We start from the raw sequence: 20,128 nt of genomic DNA, 5'->3' as shown, positions 1-20,128 counted from the left end.
TTGGGGTCGAATGACCATTTCACGGGGGTCGCCAAACAACGCAGTCCGCCATTTTTTCCCCTTTTCCTTAGCTGTGCTACTCCCTTTTATTCTATTGGCTTTTGAAAGCCAATAGAATAGACTCTCTTGAATAGAGTCTAATTCTATTGGCTTTCAAAAGCCAATAGGAATTGTCCAGGCTGTCTCTGCCCTGCTGAGCCCGCCAAAAGTCCCATTCTGCAAACGGTGCTGCACCAGTTGAGTAGTCCTCGATTTATGACTGGTTGAGTAGTCCTCGACTTATGACCGGTTGGGAGTCGCGGCATTAAAAAGGTTGAGAACCACTGTCCTAGATTATCGTGTGCAAGCTAAGTGTGAAAATGAAAGGAAGGGTTAGCACACAAACACATACACATGCACACAGAGAGACAGAGAGAGGGAGGAAAGAGAGAGTGATTCAATTATATAGAGATAATTATCTTGGACTGTCATGTGTGGATCGCAGCCTTGGCCTTTAGCACCGGCATCGGTACCTAAATTGGACGTCATTCATGGGTTGTACCACCCCAAACCCGTAGCGGGTCTTGTTGATGGGAGGGATCTCCTCCTGCTGATTGATCAGTTCCAGATCAAAACAAGCCAGCATCAGGAAGGTGAAAAGCTTGATTTCGTTGGTGGCAAAGTAGCGGCCAGGACACATGGAGGTCCCAGCTCCCCAAGGCATGGCAAAATATTTTACCTTCTCGCCATTCTTAAAAAATTCCTTTTTGTTGCCGTTTTGGCTAAGGAAACGGTCGTATTTGAAGACCTGGGGATCCGGATGTATTTCGGGGTCCATGTGGACTGAGAGGTAAGGGAAGAGGCCGATTTTATCACCTTTACGCAGCAGGTAGGACTTCCCATTGTGAAGCTTCAAATCCATGTCTTGTAAAACCACTCTGATCAACAATGGCGCTGTCACCAACCTCAGTGTCTCTTCCAAAGTGCTGTCCAGGATGGGCATTTGGTTTAGCATCTCCATGGTGACATTCAAGGGCTTCTCGCAGGAGGTCACCTCTTGGCCTGATTTCTTCACCACCTCCAGGATCTCCTTCTTGACCTCTTCCATGGCTTTGGGATGCTTCATCAGGTACTCCAGAAGCCAGAAGGAAGCTGGACTAGTGCTACCTTGAGCAGTCCAAAGAAGCAGGAACATGTACCGGTCTCTCATCTCTTCTGAAATCCCACTTTCAGCCAGCTGTTGATCCTGGTCACTGATCCACTGGCTGATGTTGTCCTTCTGATAGATGTTCTTCACTGAAAGAACTTGCCAGAAATAGTTCCAGAGGTTCTTCATTTGGCCCCACTCCCATGGGGTCAACAAGGCATATGATAGGCGTGGGAAGAGCTTGTCAAATTTGCAAAATTCAATGTACAACTCTTCAGTGTGATGCTGGTCTTTTCGTTTCGCCTTTTCTTTCTGGTTTTCACCTTTAACTGGCTCGGTACCGTACAAAGCCAGATACCCAGCTCGAAAGACCGTGTTGTAACAGAAATGGAACAAGCCATCTTCTTTCCAGGACTTTGGATCCTCTTCAGAGGTTTCTTCCCACTGGAGTAAGACAGACTGTAAAGCATCCATCATGGCTTGGGTCATCACCACCAGGCCCTCTCCCTTCAGATGTTTTGCACTGGAGACTTCGATAATCTTGCGAGTCTCATGGGAGGCCTTGAATCGAAACACCCTGAGGACCAGCTCCAGTACAAACAAAGTAAAGTCCAGTTTGCTGCGGGGTTCCCTGATGATGCCACCAAAAGACAATGGGTCCATCAAGAAGGTGAAGTATTGTCCTGCAATCAAGGTGGTGAAGATGTCTCCATGTTTCTTCTGCATGCTTTGCAGGAAATCCAGATTGTCATTTCGGAAGTGCAATGCATGTCCGAGCCAGGGAATGAGTCCTATGTCCAAAGGGGGTTCATTGGGTCGTCTTCGGCGGAAGAAGCCCATCAGGTAGAGGGCTCCGAAAAGACCGACCACCAAGGCAACCATGACTGCCACCCAGAAGGACATCTTGAAGAGGGTGTGTAGTTCAGCACAAGCAGCCTTTTTAACAAATAAGCTCTTAGGAGAAAAATAGGCATTTTGTGAGCCAGGGAGGAGTTTCAATTGATCAAACAAGCCAGGAATTGCAGTTAACCCTTGCAATGGAGAAAAAAAGGAAGAGAGGAAACCAACCTCAGTCCTTGAATTGGGTTTCCATCAGAAAATCCCAAAGAAATCATTAGCAAGCAGGAAGTGAGTTGGGCAGGACATATGCCTGGGTTTATTTTACATTTGAGAATGTGTTTTCCTGACCCAGTGCAAGCGTTAAACACTCAAGGTGTGCAAACAGGAATCTTGAGAACAAGGTGTAATCTCCTTAGAGATGGAAACAGGAGAAATATGAATATTTAGAGCAGTGGTTCTCAACCTTCCTAATGCCGCGACCTTTTAATACAGTTCCTCATATTGTGGTGACCCCCAACCCCCCATCCAGCTGGCTGGGCGGGTATCAAAAACTTGACCCCCCCAAAAAAGGAAAAAATGGGAAAGCATAGATAGTCCTCGACTTACAACAATTCGCTTAGTGACTGTTAGAAGTTACAAAAGCACTGAAAAAGCGAATTATGATTATTTTTCACACTTATGATTGTTGCAGTATCCCCAGGGTCATGTGATTTACATTTGGATGCTTGACAACTGATTCATACTTATGACATTCAGTGTCCCAGGGTCACATGATCAATGGCCAGGGGGGCGTGGTCAGCTGATCACTCAGGTTGCAGAGTGCCTGTGGGGGGGAATCTGTGGGTCTTTGGGATGGGATTGGGGTGGGTGCCTGCCTTCCTTCCCTCCCCTTGTCCCTTCCTTCCTTCTTTTCTTCCTTTCCTTCACCTCCCTTAGTCTCTTCTTCCTTCCCTCCCTCTCTCCCATTGTCCCTTCCTTCTTTCCTTCCTTTCCTTCACCTCCTTCTTAGTCTCTTCCTCCTTCCTTCCCTCTCCCATTGTCCCTTCTTTCCTTCTTTCCTTCCTTTCCTTCCCCTCCCTCTTAGTCTCTTCCTCCTTCCCTCCTTCTCTTCCCTTGTCCCTTCCTTCCTTCCTTCCTTCCTTCCTTCCTTCCTTCCTTCCTTCCTTCCTTTCCTCTTTGTCCCTTCCTCCCTTCCCTCCCTTACATTGTTCTTCCTTCCTTCCCTCTCTCATTGTTCCTTACTTCCCTCCCTCTTCGTCCCTTCCTTCATCCGCCCCCTTCGTGCCCAGGAAGGGACAAGGGGAGGGGGATAGGCTGCCAGCGTGGCTGGGGGCTTTGCTGCTGACAAACCTGCCTTGGCAGAGGCAGAGACAGGAGAGCTCCACCCAGCTCACTTGCTCAGCTTCGCCGAAAGATGTGCTGCTTGCTAAGTTAGCAGAAGCTCCAGGATCAGTGCTGGGCTACAGCTGATTCGCACTTCTGTTAAATTAGTGTTATGTTTTCAAGCAAAGCTCGAGCAAGTTTGCTGGGCAAGAGCCAAGGAGAGCAGCTACAGCTGCAGAAGTGCGGATCAGCTGTAGAGGCTCGCCCGGATCCTGGACAAGAGGGAGGGAAGGAGGGACAAAGAGGGAGGTGAAAGGAAGGAAGGGACAAGCGGGAGAGGGAGGGAAGGAGGGACAAAGGGTGGTGAAGGAAAGGAAGGAAGGAAGGAAGGGACAATGGGAGAGGGAGGGAAGGAGGAAGAGACCAAGAGGGAGGGAAGGAAAGGAAGTTCCAGCTAGGAGAGGCTTGCCAGCCCGCCTGCCTTCCAAGGAACAGAAGAGCGCACAGCCAAGGAGAAGAAGGTGGCGGTTTCCTCCCAAAGGGGGCTCCTTTTCTCCACTCCTTCCCTGGGTTTGTGGGGAATTTCTCATCACCAACGCTGACAAGTGCTACTTTGAGCCGGCCGCAAGCTTTCTTGCCCCCTTTGCTTCTCCCCCTGCTTTCATGAGGATTGTGGCACCCTTGGGAAGCCGATCGTGCTTTGAAGCTTAGGAGAGGAGGAGGAGTCCCTTCCTCCTTCCCTCCCTCTCTCCCTGTCAAGCCCCGGCGGGCTCGACATGAACGGGCCGAGGAGGAGTCGAGGATGGGCGGGGTGGCAAAGGAGACTGGTAGCCGTTGCCAGACCTCCCGGCTGATAACCGCAAGTTTGGGGGTCGCCAGCTGACAGGCGCAGGAGTTGGGTGCTGTGTGGCCTCCCCTTTGCTGACCTGCCTGCACGAGAAGAAGTCAATCCGATTGCTACACAATGAGTCTCTGGGGAGGGCAGGGCCTTGCTCTGCGCCTGCGCTCTAATTGCACCCCCTCCAGGGCACATTTGGTAGAGTTCGTGCAGACTGCCACCAAGCAGCATATTTTCCACAAACAAATGAGGTGGAGTGGAGGGGGGGAGGGAGAGAAGGCGGTTGACAAGCCCTGCCTAAGACCATCGGAAATATGTGTTTTCTGATTGTCTTAGGCGACCTCTGTGAAAGGCTTGTGCGACCCCCAAAAGGGTCGCGACCCACAGGTTGAGAACCACTGATTTAGAGGGAACCCATGAGCCGAAGGATGATGGTTTTCAGAGAGAGAGAGACAGAGAAAAGACAGAATGTGAGACTGTTTATCTCAGGATTATTGGGAAGGGGAATGTTTTTATTTTCTTTGTGTTCAAATAAAAATTATCTACAATAGCACTTAGGAAGCTATAATCACTGCCCCATTGATTCTGGAGGACGAGGAGGGAGAGGAGGAGGAGAAAGAGGGTTGATCTTCCATGCAGGAGATAATTTTACACAGATTGTGATCCTAAGGCTGAGCAAGAATTGCACCATTTACCTAAGAAGCTATCCTCTGCAGAAAAAAAATGAATTATCTCAACATGGCAGCCTTTTACAACACATTCAAATAAATGGGTTAAATATGGGGCTCCCCCAAAATTTGGGGGGAGCCGGGATGATTTTGATGAGAAATAAATAAAAGGATATAATTTAAGCAAACAAAATATATTAGCCAATACAGGAAAAACAAAACCAATGGGGGAGTTCCTCTCAACAATTTCCTGGCAACCACAAAGGAACTCTCAGCTCACCCAGCCACTGGACTGAGCCTGGAAGAGCCATTACCCAGCCATCAGCGGATGCTTTATCCACGGGGAAGCCTCCACGGACTTTGCCTGGTCAGCAATGGGGTATTAAAGGGAGTCGTTGAGACTTGCACTCAAGCAGCTACTTGGAAAGAGGGTGAGTACTGCCAAATTCAAATTTCTAGATTTAAAAGGGTCCTACAGAAAGAAAAGAAGTGTGTGAATGTATGTGTGGGGCACCTTCCTCTGACAACAGCTGGATCCCACTCCCTTCGTGTGCCCTCTAGTCGCCCCTCCCCAGCCTCCTGGTAGCTCTTCTGGCACCATGACCAGTAGAATCTAGGAAAGCAAGGAGGGGCACCGGAACGTGGGACCTTCTGAGAAAGAGAGAGGAGCTGAGCGGGCAACAAAAGTGTCGGAGAAATTTCTGTCTTGGTAGACCGGGCCCTCCCGCCAGTGTGACTTCAGAAAATTAAGCCCCAGTCTAGAGCGTCCCTTACCTCTGAAAAGCAAGCAGAGGTCATCCCAGACATTGGAAGTCTCCAAACTGTGGTTAGGTGAAAAGAGAAGGTAAGGCCGGTAAAAGAGTGGCCTGTACTCTCTGCGGGCAGCTGTAGAGTCCTCGCAGACCTCTTTTTGGTCTGAAACTGTGGCAGGAGAATCCCTGAAGGAGCAACCTGTATTCTGTTAGGGAACCAGAGTCCTCCTGGACCCCTTTCTGGTCCTAAAACTGCAGTGGTTGGTGGAAGTCTCACTAGGAGGCTTCAAGTCGTCAGGACCCGGCAGAGCCGAAGTGAATCCCTACATTGGAAATACAGGTATCATGGGATGCTCTAGTTCAAGGGTCAAGGTAGGCTCCCCTGCAAAAGACTTGCTTGAGGCCTGGGACGGTAATCGGCTACCTGTTCAGCCAGGAATGGAAAAGTGATAGGTAGATAAATTGTGCAAAAAATGGGATTTGCTTAAAAATGAGTGTGGGAGACAGATTTGGCCAGAAGGCGGTAAATTCAAATTTAAAACCGTGAAAGCACTTAGGTCCAGAATAGAACTGGCTCAGCTACCCTATTGGTATTGCTGGGCTGAACTCTCCAGATCAAAGAACCTAGACAAGACACAAATTGAGCTCAAACATCCTTGGACAACTCAGAATCAAAACTCATGGCCCCTGCTGAGCAGGCCCATAGTCAGGTGGCAGAGAGGTCAGCTTGACTACGTTTTAACTCACACACCCTTTTCTCTGGCTGATTTAGTCATTTGGAAGCGGGATACCACCTTCTTCTGAGTAGACCCACAACCCGTCATGGGGAAATGTTACCCAACTATTGCATGTCTTTCTGATGAAAGATGAATTAATGAAACTTTTCAAAAAGATTGAGGAAATAGCCAAGTGACCAATAATAACAACCGTCAGAGTCACCTGGCCACTGAACCGCCCAGACTGGGAGTATAACTACACGAATCATTGGGACGGATAGATAAGGGCTAAGCATAACCTAATGGAAGCCCTCCAGGAGACAGGGAGGAAGCCCCTGAACTGGTCCAAATTCCAGCGAATAATGCAGAGGGATAAAGAAATCCCAGATGCCTTCTGGGTTTGCCTCCTAGAAGCCAGGGGGGCATTTGCTCATTTAGATTTAAACTGCCAAACAGACCAAAAAAATTTTAGCCACTGCCTTCGTGGATCAATCGGAAAGCGACATCTATGGGCACTTTCATAAAATAGCCTCCAACTGGTCGGCAATAGAAATCTCAGAGTTGCATAAAATCACAAACTTTGTGTTCGACCAGAGGGAAAAATTGGTCGAAGAAGAAAAAGAAAGAAAGGAAGCAGAAAGAGAGAGAGAGAGAAAGAAAAGAGACGTAGTGCAGAAAGAGGGAGGACCTACAAGCCTTGGCAATGTTAAACGAGGATAGTAGTCAAAGACAACACCAACCCCTCCAGCAAAGAAAAAGATGCCGGTAATGCGAACATAACAGGGATTTTTTTTTTTTTGCAGGCATTGCCTCCAGTGTGGGAGAGAGGGACATTTTAGCAAAAATTGCTGGGATTGCCAAAACAAGGAGAGCCGGAAGTGCGTTTTGCCTCATCTTACAAACTTTCTTCCCACAGTTAGTAAGTGAATCACTGCAGTTCTTAAGTTACTCTTACGGTTGTTAAGTGAATCTGGCTTCCCCCATTTGACTTTGCTTATCACAAAATCATGTGACTCTGGAACATGCTAAGGTCATAAAAAGGAGCCAATTGCCAAGGGTCTGAATTTTGATCACGTGACCATGGGGAATGCCCGAATAGTCATAAGTGTGAAAAATGGTCATAAGTCACTTTTTTCAGTGAAACTTTAAATGGTCACTAAATGAATTGTTGTAAGTCGAGGACTCCCTGTTTTGAAAATGCCCATAAGCAAAGTCCGTTCAGATCTTCTGAAGCAGTTCTTATCATCTCAAATATGACTAAGCGCTATCTTCAAAAAGATCATTTACATAAGCAACTGCACAGACTCACTTGGCTTTGTTTACCTTAAATAAGCCTCAGCTCGTTGAGCAATGGATTTCAAAAGCAAAACTCCCCAGGAAGCCAACACAGATACAGATTTTATTTTCATGGAATATATAACTTGGGTCAGTTAGCAGTCATGTACCTGTCAGAGGTAGGTATATGGGCTCCAGGTCAACAAGAATGACCTTGAAGGAAGGAAGGAAGGAAGGAAGGAAGGAAGGAAGGAAGGAAGGAAGGAAGGAAGGAAAGAGCGAAGGAAGGAATGAAGACGAGAAGGAAAAGTCAGAAGAAGAGAAGGAAAGGTGAGTAAGAGAAGGAAGGAAAGAAAGAAGAGAAGAGAAAGTGAGAAAAGAATTAAAGTAGAGAAAGAAAAAGAAAAAGAAAAAAGAAAGAGAAAGAAAGAAAGAAAAGAGAGAGAGAGGAAATATATAGGAAGAAAGGAGGAAGGGAGGAAGGAAAGAAGGAAAAATAAGAAAGAAAGGCTTTGGTGATCACACAAAGGCATGAGGAATAGAAGATAAGAAATGGAGAAGTAGATGCGGGGTGGGGTGGGGGGGAGATAGCTTGCAGACAGAGTTTGAAAAGGCATTTATACTGCCTTTACAGATGAGGACAAAAGAGAGGCTGGATTCTGGTAAGAGAAGAAAAAAATGAAAGGTCTCACCTCTGAAATTGAATATTTGCAACATGTTAAAAAGGACTTAAGCACTTGCACCTTGAAAATGCTGGGCAGCTTGAGAATTCTGAAAGCTCCAAATAAAACAGTAAAAAAAGAAAGAAAAGCAAGAGTAAAGAAGCATAAAAAATAACATGCTACTTAAAATATATATCCCTCCTAAGTTAATATGTATTTATTTCCTAAATTTCTTATTCTTTTTAACCATAATTAAAAATACGTTTAATCTTTAAACATTCCATTTAATATATCTAGTCATCTAGTCCTTTAACTCTTATTCAAAACATTTTTATCCATTATAATTTTCTTAAATTCAATCACATTTAAATATCTAAAATTTACTTTATCTAAGTCATTTCAACTTTTTTATATTACTCATATCAAGAAAGAGAACAAAAAAGGGAAAAACATACTAATTATATTTAGAGAATTCATCCCTCTTAGATGACATATATATTCTAAAACTTTTCTATTTCTTTAACCATATTCAAACAAATGTTTCTTTTTTAAGTATTCTGGTAAGTCCCATCATTATTTTCTTAGTTTCCACTTTAGTCTTTTTTTTTTTGCCCAGTATCTTTTTTAATCAATGTATTTTGCTGAATCAAAAACTTTTTCCGTATGTTCGTAAATATTTCTGTAGATATAAAAAATAAATCAGGAGGACAAGTATAGAAAGTGGAAAGAGGGGTACATAACTAAATCAGAATATCAACAAATAGCCCGAGCCTGCAAAGATGAAGTGAGGAAAGCTAAGGCTCAAAATGAACTAAGGCTTGCGACCAAAGTCAAAAATAACAAAAAAAAGCTTCTTTCAACATGTAAAAAACAAGAAAAAGGTAAAGGAAACGATTGGTCCATTAGTGGGTGAAAGTGGCAAGAAGGTGACAAGCAACAGGGAGAAAACAGAACTATTTAACTCGCTTTTTGCATCTGTCAATACACAAAGGGAAAAAACAGACCAACCTACCAAAAATAGTGCCATAAAAAACAGAATAGAAACGCAAGTTAAGATAGGCAAGAAAATGGTAAGTGAGCACTTGTCCAGCCTAGACGAGTTCAAATCACCGGGACCAGATGGATTACACCCCAAGGTTCTCAAGGAACTGGCAGATGTGATCTCAGAACCATTGAACTATATTTTTTCAACGATCCTGGAGCACTGGGGAGCTATCGGAGGACTGGAAAAGAGCTGATGTAGTTCCCATCTTCAAAAAAGGGGAAAAAATGGACCCAGGAAATTACAGACCTATCAGTCTGACCTCAATATGTGGGAAGATCCTGGAAAAGATGATCAAACAACGAATCAGCAAACACCTAGAGGCAAACAAAGTCATTATTAAAAGCCAACATCTGTCAAAAACAGATCATGCCAGACAAATCTTATTGCATTCTTTGACCAAGTGACAAAATTCGTGGATCAGAGGAATGCTGTGGATATAATTTACTTGGACTTCAGTAAGGCATTTGATAAAGTAGATCACAACCTATTACTTGATAAGATAGAAAAAATGTGGGTTAGACAGCATCACCACCAGATGGATCTGTAGCTGGCTGACCGGCCATACTCAACGTGTGGTCCTCAATGGAACAGCATCTACATGGAGGAAAGTGTGTAGTGGGGTGCCCCAGGGCTCTGTTCTGGGCCCAGTGCTCTTCAATGTCTTCATCAACGATTTGGACGAGGGGATAGATGGGGAAATCATCAAATTTGCAGATGACACCAAGCTGGCAGGAATAGCCAACACTCCAGAAGATAGGCTTAGGATACAGAAGGATCTGGACAGACTTGAACACTGGGCGCTATCTAACAAAATATTCAATATTCAAATATCTAACAAAATATTCAATTCAATGGTGAAAAAAGTAATGTTCTACATTTAGGCAAGAAAAACCAAATGTACAGGTATAGAATAGGGGGTATCTTGCTCAATAGAAAGGGACCTGGGAGTCCTAGTGGACAATCACTTAAATATGAGCCAGCAGTGTGCTGCAGCTGCCAAAAAGGCCAACACAGTGCTGGGCTGCATTAACAGAGGGATAGGATCAAGATCACGTGAAGTATTAATACCACTTTACAATGCTTTGGTAAGGCCACACGTGGAATACTGCATCCAGTTTTGGTCACCACAATGTAAAAAAGATGTTGAGACTCTAGAAAGAGTACAGAGAAGAGCAACAAAGATGATTAGGGGACTGGAGGCTAAAACATACAAGGAACAGTTGCTGGAATTGGATATGTCTAGTTTAATGAAGAGAAGGATAAGGGGTGACATGATAGCAGTGTTCCAATATCTCAGGGGCTTCCACATAATAGAGGGAGTCAAGCTATTCTCCAAAGCACCTGAAAGCAGAAAAAAGAAGCAATGGATGGAAACTAATCAAGGAGAGAAGCAACCTAGAATTAAGGAGAAACTTCCTGACAGTTAGAACAATTAACGAGTGGAACAACCTGCCTCCAGAAGTGGTGAATGCTCCAACACTGGAAGTTTTAAAGAAGAGACTGGACAGCCATTTGTCTGAAATGGTATAGGGTTTCCTGCCTGAGCAGGGGGTTGGACTAGATGACCTCCAAGGCCCTTCCAACTTTTTATTATTATTATGGAACATCGCACAGTCAGCCAGATGTTCAGACTGGATTTGGCATTTTGTCTACCTATCGAGTCCTTACCCAGGACCTGGGATAGGCAGATGTGGATGTTTGATGGTATTACAGATATCGTCGCAGGATGGAAGCAGTTCCTAATAAGGCTGCCTTTTGCAATTGACTAATAGCGAATTTGTCAATGCCAATGGTGTTCAAGTGGTGCTCCAGTTGTTTTGGGATTGCACCCAAGGAGCCTATGACTATTGGTACTACCCTTGCTTGCTTTTGCCACAGTCTTTCTATTTCTATTTGTAGGTCTTTGTATTTTGTTATCTTCTCCAGTTCTTTCTCTTCTATTCTGCTATCTCCAGGCACTGCCACGTCCACTATCCAGACTTTTTTGTCTTTCTTATCGACAATTGTTAAGTCTGGGGTGTTATGTTGCAGGTGCTTGTCTGTTTGAATTCTGAAGTCCCAGAGCAGTTTAATTTTATCATTTTCTATGACTTTCTCTATTTTATGATCCCACCAGTTTTTGCTTACAGGAAAATGATATTTTTTGCAGATCTTCCAATGCACCATTGTTGCTACTTTGTAATGCCGCTGCTTATAGTCAGTCTGTGCAATCTTCTTGCAACTTCTTACCAGGTGGTCCACTGTTTCTTCAGCTTCTTTGCATAGGCGGCACTTACTGTCTCTTGCTGTCTTCTCAATTTTGACTTTATATGCATTTGTCCTTAACACTTGGTCTTGTGCAGCCAGAATAATAATAATAATAATAATAATAATAATAATAATAATAATAACCCCCAGTGAGGCACTACCTTGACGTGGTTGTGGGGCTTGCGTACTCTGAGGAAGATGAGAGCTATGCCAGAGGTTCAACCATACTGGACAGGTCTCATCAGAGGAGTCAGACAAAGAGTGTCTCTCCCATAAAAAATATGGTGAGACGTAAATTTCAGAATGCCATACCGGCTCGGACGTCGCCCGGGTTAACAAGGTCCGCACTAGATATTGGAGTTCCTGGATATCTGGTGAAAAATGGGTTACAGGACTCAGGACTGTTGGCTGAGCAACCAGGGCCAGCAGCTGCAGAACTACTGGAAGAAAAGGTGTTTACCCGTCGCAGATACACAGTGATGGAAAACAAAGAAATAATGATCTGTTACTACAGATCAAGTCCAACAAGAAGAGGATATCTAAAACGAATGCACCAGTTCTGGAAAGAACAACATCCAGAATCAGAAATAACAGAACAGAGACTAGCAGATCAACGCCGATTTATAACACGAAATAAAGTATTCACAGAAACAGAATTGGACGAACTGCAAAGGTTTACCCAGGGCAAAGAAATCAAAGCCTTACAAGAAGTAATTCAGAATGTAGAGGCAAACCAGGGGGAGTTGGCAGTGAAGGAATCCAGCAGAGATATACAACTGTTCTCATTTGGAAACCAGGCACCTCTTCCTCAGGAAGAACAAAACCCTCTAACTAAAGAAATAAAAGAATTGAAACAAAGAATAACTGAGCATCTAGAACAGCACAAAAACAACAGAATAAGGCTGCCTGCATTGAAGCTTGTTTCAAAGAAACAGCTAGCACAAGCATTAAAAGATGCAATTACTGCAATAGCAAGTATAAGCACCAATTCACTGCAAGAAACAAACCAACTAATGTACAGCACAGCTGCAGTTATAACAGAATACCTGGGATGCAAAATCAACAAAAAAAGAAAAACAAACAAACAGTGCACCAGAAAAATGGAAGGTTAGACTAGAAAATAAGATCAGCAAGTTAAGATCACATGCAAGCAAGCTAGAACAGATGAAAGAAAAGAAGCTGAAGAACAAGAAGACCAAAGAATACCTAATCAAGAAATACCACTTAGAAACAAGGAAGATCAAGGAAGCACTGGAAATAATAAAGCAACAAATAACAGCTATAGCCAGGAAAATCAGTAGATATGAAGCTCGAATTGCAAACTATAGGCAGAACCTCCAATTTCAATCCAATCAGAAACGTTTCTACCAATCCATCAATGGAGAAACTGCAAGAATCAGTCAGTACCTGACAAGGAAGAAACAGTGCAGTTCTGGAAGCAGATATGGGATAACCCAAAGAAATACAACAAGGATGCGGCTTGGTTAAAAGAGGTGGATGCAAATAAAACAGAAGTTGAAATGAAAGAACTAGTAATAACAACAAAAATGGTAGAAAAAAGAGCAAAGAAAATCAAAAATTGGTCAGCACCAGGTGAAGATGAACTGCATGGGTTTGGTTGAAACATCTAACTGTTATACACCCACTCATTGCCAAACAGTTCAACAATATACTACAAGGAGGAGAAATTGAAAAGTGGCTAACACCTGGGAAAACCTACCCATAATGAAAAATCCAGCAAAAGGGGCAACAGTCAAGGCAACTCCTGCAATACCGCTTACCAACACTTTCAGATTACTAACTGGTGTGGTAGCTGATGCAGTACAACAGCATCTAGCTGAAAACAATCTCTTTCCACCTGAGCAGAAAGGAAACCGCCCCAATAGCAGAGGAACAAAAGATCAACTCCTAATAGACAAAATAGCTTGGAAAATACTGCAAGAAAAGGAAGAACCAACCTAAATGTGGCTGGATGACCTACAAAAGGCATTTGACTTTCTGCCACAGATGGATAATCAAGTGCATAGAAATAACAGGAGTCAGTAGAAACATCAGAACATTTGTGCAAAGATCGATGGCACAATGGAAGACACAGTTGCAGATCAATGGTGAGAGGCTGGGAGAGGTTAATATCAAGAGAGGAATATTTCAAGGAGATTCATTATCACCATTACTATTTGTTATTGCACTGTTTCCTCTGTCAACAATACTGAATAACTCAGGACATGGCTATCAAACATCAAAAACATCTGCCAGACTATCCCACCTCCTTTATATGGATGATCTGAAGCTGTATGGAAAAACATCATCTGAAATAGAATCGCTGCTCAACACTGTCCGTATATAGAGCCAAGATATTGTAATGGAGTTTGGCTTGGACAAATGTGCTACACTTACTATCAAACAAGGAAAAGTAGTGAAAACTGAAGGAATCAAGATGCCCCACGAAAATAACATTAAGAATCTGGATGAGGAAGAGTACTACAAATACTTGGGTATCCTTCAAGCTGACAACATCAAGCACACTGAAGTCAAGAAAAAGATTAGAGTTGAATACATCAAGAGAGTGAAGAAGATCTTAAAGTCCAAACTCAATGGAGGAAATACCATAAAGGCAATCAACACCTGGGCAATTCCAGTCATTAGGTACATAGCTGGAATAGTGGACTGAACTCAAGCAGAACTAAAAGCAATGGATAGGAAGACACAGAAATAATGACCAATGAATCCTGGCCCATTCATCCACGCAGTGACATTGACAGACTTTATCTACCACGGCAAATAGGTGGGTGTGGAATGCTACAAGTACATCAGATGGTTGGAGAAGAAAAAATGGCTTTGGAAGAATATCTGAAGAACAATGATGAAGATGCACTGAAATTAGTATATCAGGAAGGCTTACTAACTACTGGAGAGACCAAACTGGCCTACAAGAAAGACCAAATGAAGAACAGAATAGATGCATGGGAAGACAAAGCACTACATGGCCAATACATGAAAAAAATAGCTGGGAAAGCAGATAATAATAAAACCTGCACCTGGAGATAGCAGAATAGAAGAGAAAGAAACTGGAGAAGATAAAAAATACAAAGACTTACAAATAGAAATAGAAAGACTGGTGGCAAAAGCAAAGCAAGGGTAGTACCAATAGTCATAGGCTCCTTGGGTGCAATTCCAAACCACTGGATGCACCCGACTTGAGCACCATTGGCATTGACAAAATTCTCTATTAGTCAATTGCAAAAGGCAGCCTTATTAGGAATTGCTTCCATCCTGCGACGATATCTGTAATACCATCAAACATCCACATCTGCCTATCCCAGGTCCTGGGTAAGGACTCGATAGGTAGACAAAATGCCAAATCCAGTCTGAACATCTGGCTGACTGTACGATGATCGATAATTATTATTATTATTATTATTATTAGCTAAAAGCCTGGCAATAAAGTAACTGGAACATTCAAAAAAAGAAACTGAAAACTTGATTTTGGCTGCTCAAGAACAATGTAATCAAGGCCAGAATTGAAAAATCAGCAAATGATTCAAAGTGCAAAGAAACAAGAAGATTGCACAAACTAATTATAAACACACCCTCACCAAAATAATTCAATGGAATGCCCTTAAAAATTATCAAGTAGTAATGAAAAACTGGTGGTAACATATAGTTGAAAAAATAGTTGAAAATCAGCAGGTTAAAACATTATGGGATTTCCAAATATAGACTGATAAAGTCTTAACAAGCCAGATTTAACTGTGGCTGAAAAGAATAAAATATGAATAATTGATGTGGTAATACCAATAGTAATAGGCTCCGTTCTGGGCGTTCTATGAGAAAAAAAGGCCTGGTAATAGGAGCCCTTGGAACAATACCCAAAGAGCTACCTAAATACCTGGACATTTTGATTAGATCTGAATATTGTGACTTTGAAAAACAACAACAACAACCACAACCAAACCCCCCCCCCCCTCTACTCAGAACTGCCTATATACTCAAAATGCTACCTTAACAGTTCTTAGGTCCTTGATTAGGGCTTGAACTGTTAAGTTTTTACCATTCCCAGACTGTGAATTGAATGGAAAATTAAATCAATAATAATAACAACACCCAGAATTAACATCCTCAAAATCATCCTTTCTTCACAAAGAATGTGAGTTAGGCAATTTTGTCTGATTTGCGCTGTTATATTAATGTCAAAGACGGGTAAAAGTTCTATAGCTTCAATTTAACATTAAAGTGATTGGATAATATACTGTAACTTGTATAATATCAATAGTTTATGTATGCTCTGCTTTTCGAAAGTGGGTCTTTGAGACAATGAGAATTACAGTAAGTGCTGGCATCTAAAGCATGTTAGACAATCACAACATTTGATTAATTCAATATTAGAAACATGTTGTAGAGGAAATAAAATTTGGATAGAACTTTTTGGGGGTCAGAAAGATCATGTGCAAATCTAGTCCATTGAGAGTCCAAAACTAAATATATAGCAAGAGTTACTTAGTGAAGGCTGGCCTTGAACTGATTTACAGGGATAAAATCTGATCTTAAATAAGAGAGAGGAACACTAAGAAATATACAGAATTCAAAATGCATATATAAAACCAACACTATTTATAGAACATATATGTAAACCCTTACTTAGATATGATGTAGAGGCAGAATAAATTAAAATCATAAAACAGATGCAAAACTTTAAAGAATCAGCAACAAGATTTTTAGTATTAAGTTAAAAAATATAAACTATTTTCATATTACAAAATCATTCATGACCTTGCAACTTATCAATGTCCTACTAAGCATCAACTAAAATTTAAGCAACTCTATGTTCACATATATTTTAGAAATTATATTTAGCATTGATATACATTTTCTATTTTGAAATTTATATTTTAATTTATGTTAATCATCACATTTTAATTTTTATTAGATAGTCCTTGATTTACAACCATTCATTTAGTGATCACTCAAAGTTACAATGGCACTGAAAAAAGTGACGTATGACCGTTTTTCATACTTATTGCAGGATTTTCGTGATCACATGATCAAAATTAGATACTGGACAACTGGCTCGTATTTATGATGGTTGCTGTGTCCCGGGGTCTTTTGATCATGTTTTGTGACCTTCTGATAAGAAAATGGGGTAGCCAGATTCACTTTACAACTTAACAGCTTCAGAGATTCACTTAGCAATGGAAATTTTGGGGTCCATTGTAGTTGTAAGTCGAGGGCTACTTGAATATAGATACCACTGGAGTTATAATAGCTATTATTTGTGTTCTACAATGTATTATTTGTATCCTGCAATGAAACAATGTTTTAAAAGGAAAAGAGGAAAAGAAAAAAAGAAAATGGATAACCTTTCTATACATTTAGTTAATATCATAGTTTTTAAGAAAGCAGAGTTCAAAGGAGAAAAATCCAAATTGAAATAAATGCATAACTGAAGCATGAGCAGCAGAAAATCTTCTGATGCTAAAAAAAATTAGCTTTTCAAAAATCTACTTTTTCTTCAGAACAAAAAATCTTTCTTACAGAAGTGATTAATTTCTATTTTTAAGGGTTTATACAAACATACATACCATTTGTAATTTTTGATACAGAGCCAATTTGGAATATGATGTTTCCCCCTTAGATTACCATGGTTAGTTTTTTTTCAGTAAAAAATATTTAATTCATCAAAAGCAAGCCCTTTACTTTTGAGGTGGGATTTGTTTGCAAAAGCTAAAGTCAAATGTTGAAACCAACAGGGTCTATAATCAAGAGATTTCTTTCTATTAATCTTGCCTTGAACCAACAAAGCATGCAAACACTACAGTCAGTTCCTCACAGAACTGAATTGGTGTAGTCTGTACACCAGGCACAACTGACACATTAACATGAGGTTCCTGGGGGGGCGGGGGATGTCTGAATATGTAAGCTGATGATCTCATTATGCAAATGCAGTAATTTACAGTTGTGTGAAATGTTAGGCTCCAAATATATAAACAGGGTGCATTAAAAGGACAATATTCTCCCCTTCACTTGTTATCATTTTAGATCATGATGGTTTGCTGTGGATGTGACTAAAAGCTCAGTGAGTTTTTCGATTCCCACACTTAAACTAATGAAAAATGCAAGATCACCATAATCACCTGTTTTAAACTTGCCATTTTGAATGATATCAGAGACTTCGCTAACTCTGAATAAGCCTAATATTGTGTCAATTAATGGCAATTTTGTGGAATATTGGGGTGGAGTGGTGGCTAAATGACTTCTTTCATTTTTAAATTTTCTTCTATTTTTATAAATTTACTTTAATCTATAGCTTATGAAAATTTGCTGAACTTGTATTTATTTTTCCTAGCCTATTATTCATGAACTTTTCTTCTTTTTTATATATTATTCTGAAATTTTCAAAGGATATATACTAGCTGTTTTCATATCTCCCCCCAGATGAGTCTGGAGTATTTTCCAATGGCAGTATAGACTAGTCCAGGGGTAGGCAACCTTGGCTCTTTTATGATTCGTTGGAGTCTTTTATTTTATGACTTGTGGGAGTTGAAGATGAGCCGAGGTGGCGCAGCAGTTAGAGTGCAGTACTGCAGGCCACTTTAGCTGACTGTGTTCAGCAGGTCAGCAGTTCAAATCTCACCGGCTCAAGGTTGACTCAGCCTTCCATCCTTCTGGGGTAGGTAAAATGAGGACCCAGATTGTTGGGGGCAATGTAAATATATATATATATATATACATTGCTTACTGGTGTACACCGTTTAGAGAGTGCTTGTGCTTAAAAGCGGTATATAAGTCTCATAAATAAATAAAGTCCACAAGTCATAAAAGAGCCAAGGTTGCCTACCCCTGAACTAGGCCTTAATGGGAGAGCACTTGGCATATGAAAACTGGTCTACAAGAGAAGCTAAATAAGAGGGTTTTTTTTAGAATCATGACTTCCCTGAAGGACCTAATTTGGATAGATGGTGTTGTGTCTTACATTTAACAGGATCATTGGGCATAGAAAAGTACAATTTGACATAGAAAAGACACATTCCTTCTGATTCCTTCCCCCCCCCCCCAGATTTAATAATCTAATAATAATTTCAGGAGACCTAATGATTAAAGGCTTCAAGCTAGAAACTGGGAAACTATAAATTTTTAAGCCTTAAGCACAAAACCAGCTGGGTAACTTTGGGCTACTCATGTTTTCTCAACTCTAGGAAGCAGGCAATTGCAAACCATTTTTGAAAAACTTTGCCAAGAAAACTACAGGGACTTGTCCAGACAATCTCTGAAAATTGAATGTGATTGAATGGAAGAAAAAAAAAAAAACCTCCTGTAGCAAAAACCAGAGTTTCCCTTACTGTCTTAAATATTAACCCACTTCTTTAGGTACATGGAAAATATCCCATTTATTTCAATGTACATCTGTAAGATGTGAGTAGATGTCAGTAAGACATCTATATCATTATACCTGATACATCCTTTTAACATGCACAATATTGTATTCCTGAAATAGACTTCTTGGGACATATTCTTGAACCTGCCACTGTGGTAGTTACATGTAAAATTCTGAACTCAGGTTAACAAAGCACATTTGTTATATTCACATGATAAACTTATACAGTATAAAGCAACCTTATTGTGGCCTGGCATTATTGGTCTAGAATTATTTTGTTGCAGAGAATACCTGCTTTGACAACTGATGCACCATTTAAATAGTAGCAGAAGGCTATATCTAAATCTGTATGGCGGGGGAAAACATCCTAAATATAGGATGTTACAAGATGCAAAGGAAAGATTGAATATACAGATTTGAAATTGAATTTTGCAGCTTCTTGTTTGGTTTGGATAAAAGAGTGGTTACTACTGAGAAATAGAAGGCGCTTAGTGTTAGAAAACCTGAGATTTGGGTAAAGTGAATATTCATGATACAATAAAGAGAGGGCTAATATTGATTGTTTTAAAAATGCCATACTGAGAATGTAGAATAGATACAAATACAGATTTGACTGAAAACACATTGGCTCTCACAGAAGCAGCTTTTTATAGATGAGAAATACTAGGCAAACATAAATGGGTAACTCATTGTGAGATACTAGAATTTTGTCAAGGGGAATACAAAATAAAATCAAGAGAAGAACTGGTGATAGAGACCATTGCCAATGGTTTTCTTATTTATTTATAGCTATTGTTGTTGTTAATTGCGAAGTCATGTCCGACCCATCGCGACCCCATGGACAATGTTCCTCCAGGTCTTCCTGTCCTCTACCATCTTCTGGAGTCCATTTAAGTTCACACCTACTGCTTCAGTGACTCCATCCAGCCATCTCATTCTCTGTCGTCCCCTTCTTCTATTGCCCTCAATCTTTCCCAGCATTAGGCCCTTCTCCAGTGAGTCCTTCCTTCTCATCAGGTGGCCAAAGTATTTGAGTTTCAACTTCAGGATCTGGCCTTCTAAAGAGCAGTCGGGGTTGATCTCTTCTAGGACTGACCGGTTTGAACGCCTTGCAGTCCAAGGGACTCGCAGGAGTCTTCTCCAGCACCATAGTTCAAAGGCCTCAATTCTTTGGCGCTCAGCCTTTCTTATGGTCCAACTTTCACAGCCATACATTGCAACTGGGAAAACCATGGCCTGGACTATACGCACTTTTGTTGGCAGG

General features: G+C 41.4%; 1 protein-coding gene across 1 annotated transcript; it reads right to left on the bottom strand.

Annotated features, from left to right (window-relative positions):
- Positions 1-240: 240 nt before the first annotated feature.
- Positions 241-2,418, bottom strand: LOC120319285 (7-alpha-hydroxycholest-4-en-3-one 12-alpha-hydroxylase-like). Its single transcript, XM_039367985.1, has one exon. It carries the CDS (start codon positions 2,027-2,029, stop codon positions 494-496), a length of 1,536 nt encoding a protein of 511 aa, XP_039223919.1. The 5' UTR covers positions 2,030-2,418; the 3' UTR covers positions 241-493.
- Positions 2,419-20,128: the final 17,710 nt, after the last annotated feature.

The sequence above is a fragment of the Crotalus tigris genome, unplaced genomic scaffold (genome assembly GCF_016545835.1).
Source record: "Crotalus tigris isolate CLP2741 ecotype Arizona unplaced genomic scaffold, ASM1654583v1 scf7180000017601.7605149639:7615979, whole genome shotgun sequence".
In the NCBI taxonomy this organism is placed as follows: domain Eukaryota; kingdom Metazoa; phylum Chordata; class Lepidosauria; order Squamata; family Viperidae; genus Crotalus; species Crotalus tigris.
The sequence above is the reverse complement of the archived record's forward strand: the minus strand, read 5'-3'. Positions and strand labels throughout refer to the sequence as shown.

What these genes read in the sequence shown, in the direction of transcription:
- LOC120319285 (XM_039367985.1), bottom strand. Translation starts at nt 2,029, where the DNA reads ATGTCCTTCTGGGTGGCAGTCATGGTTGCCTTGGTGGTCGGTCTTTTC.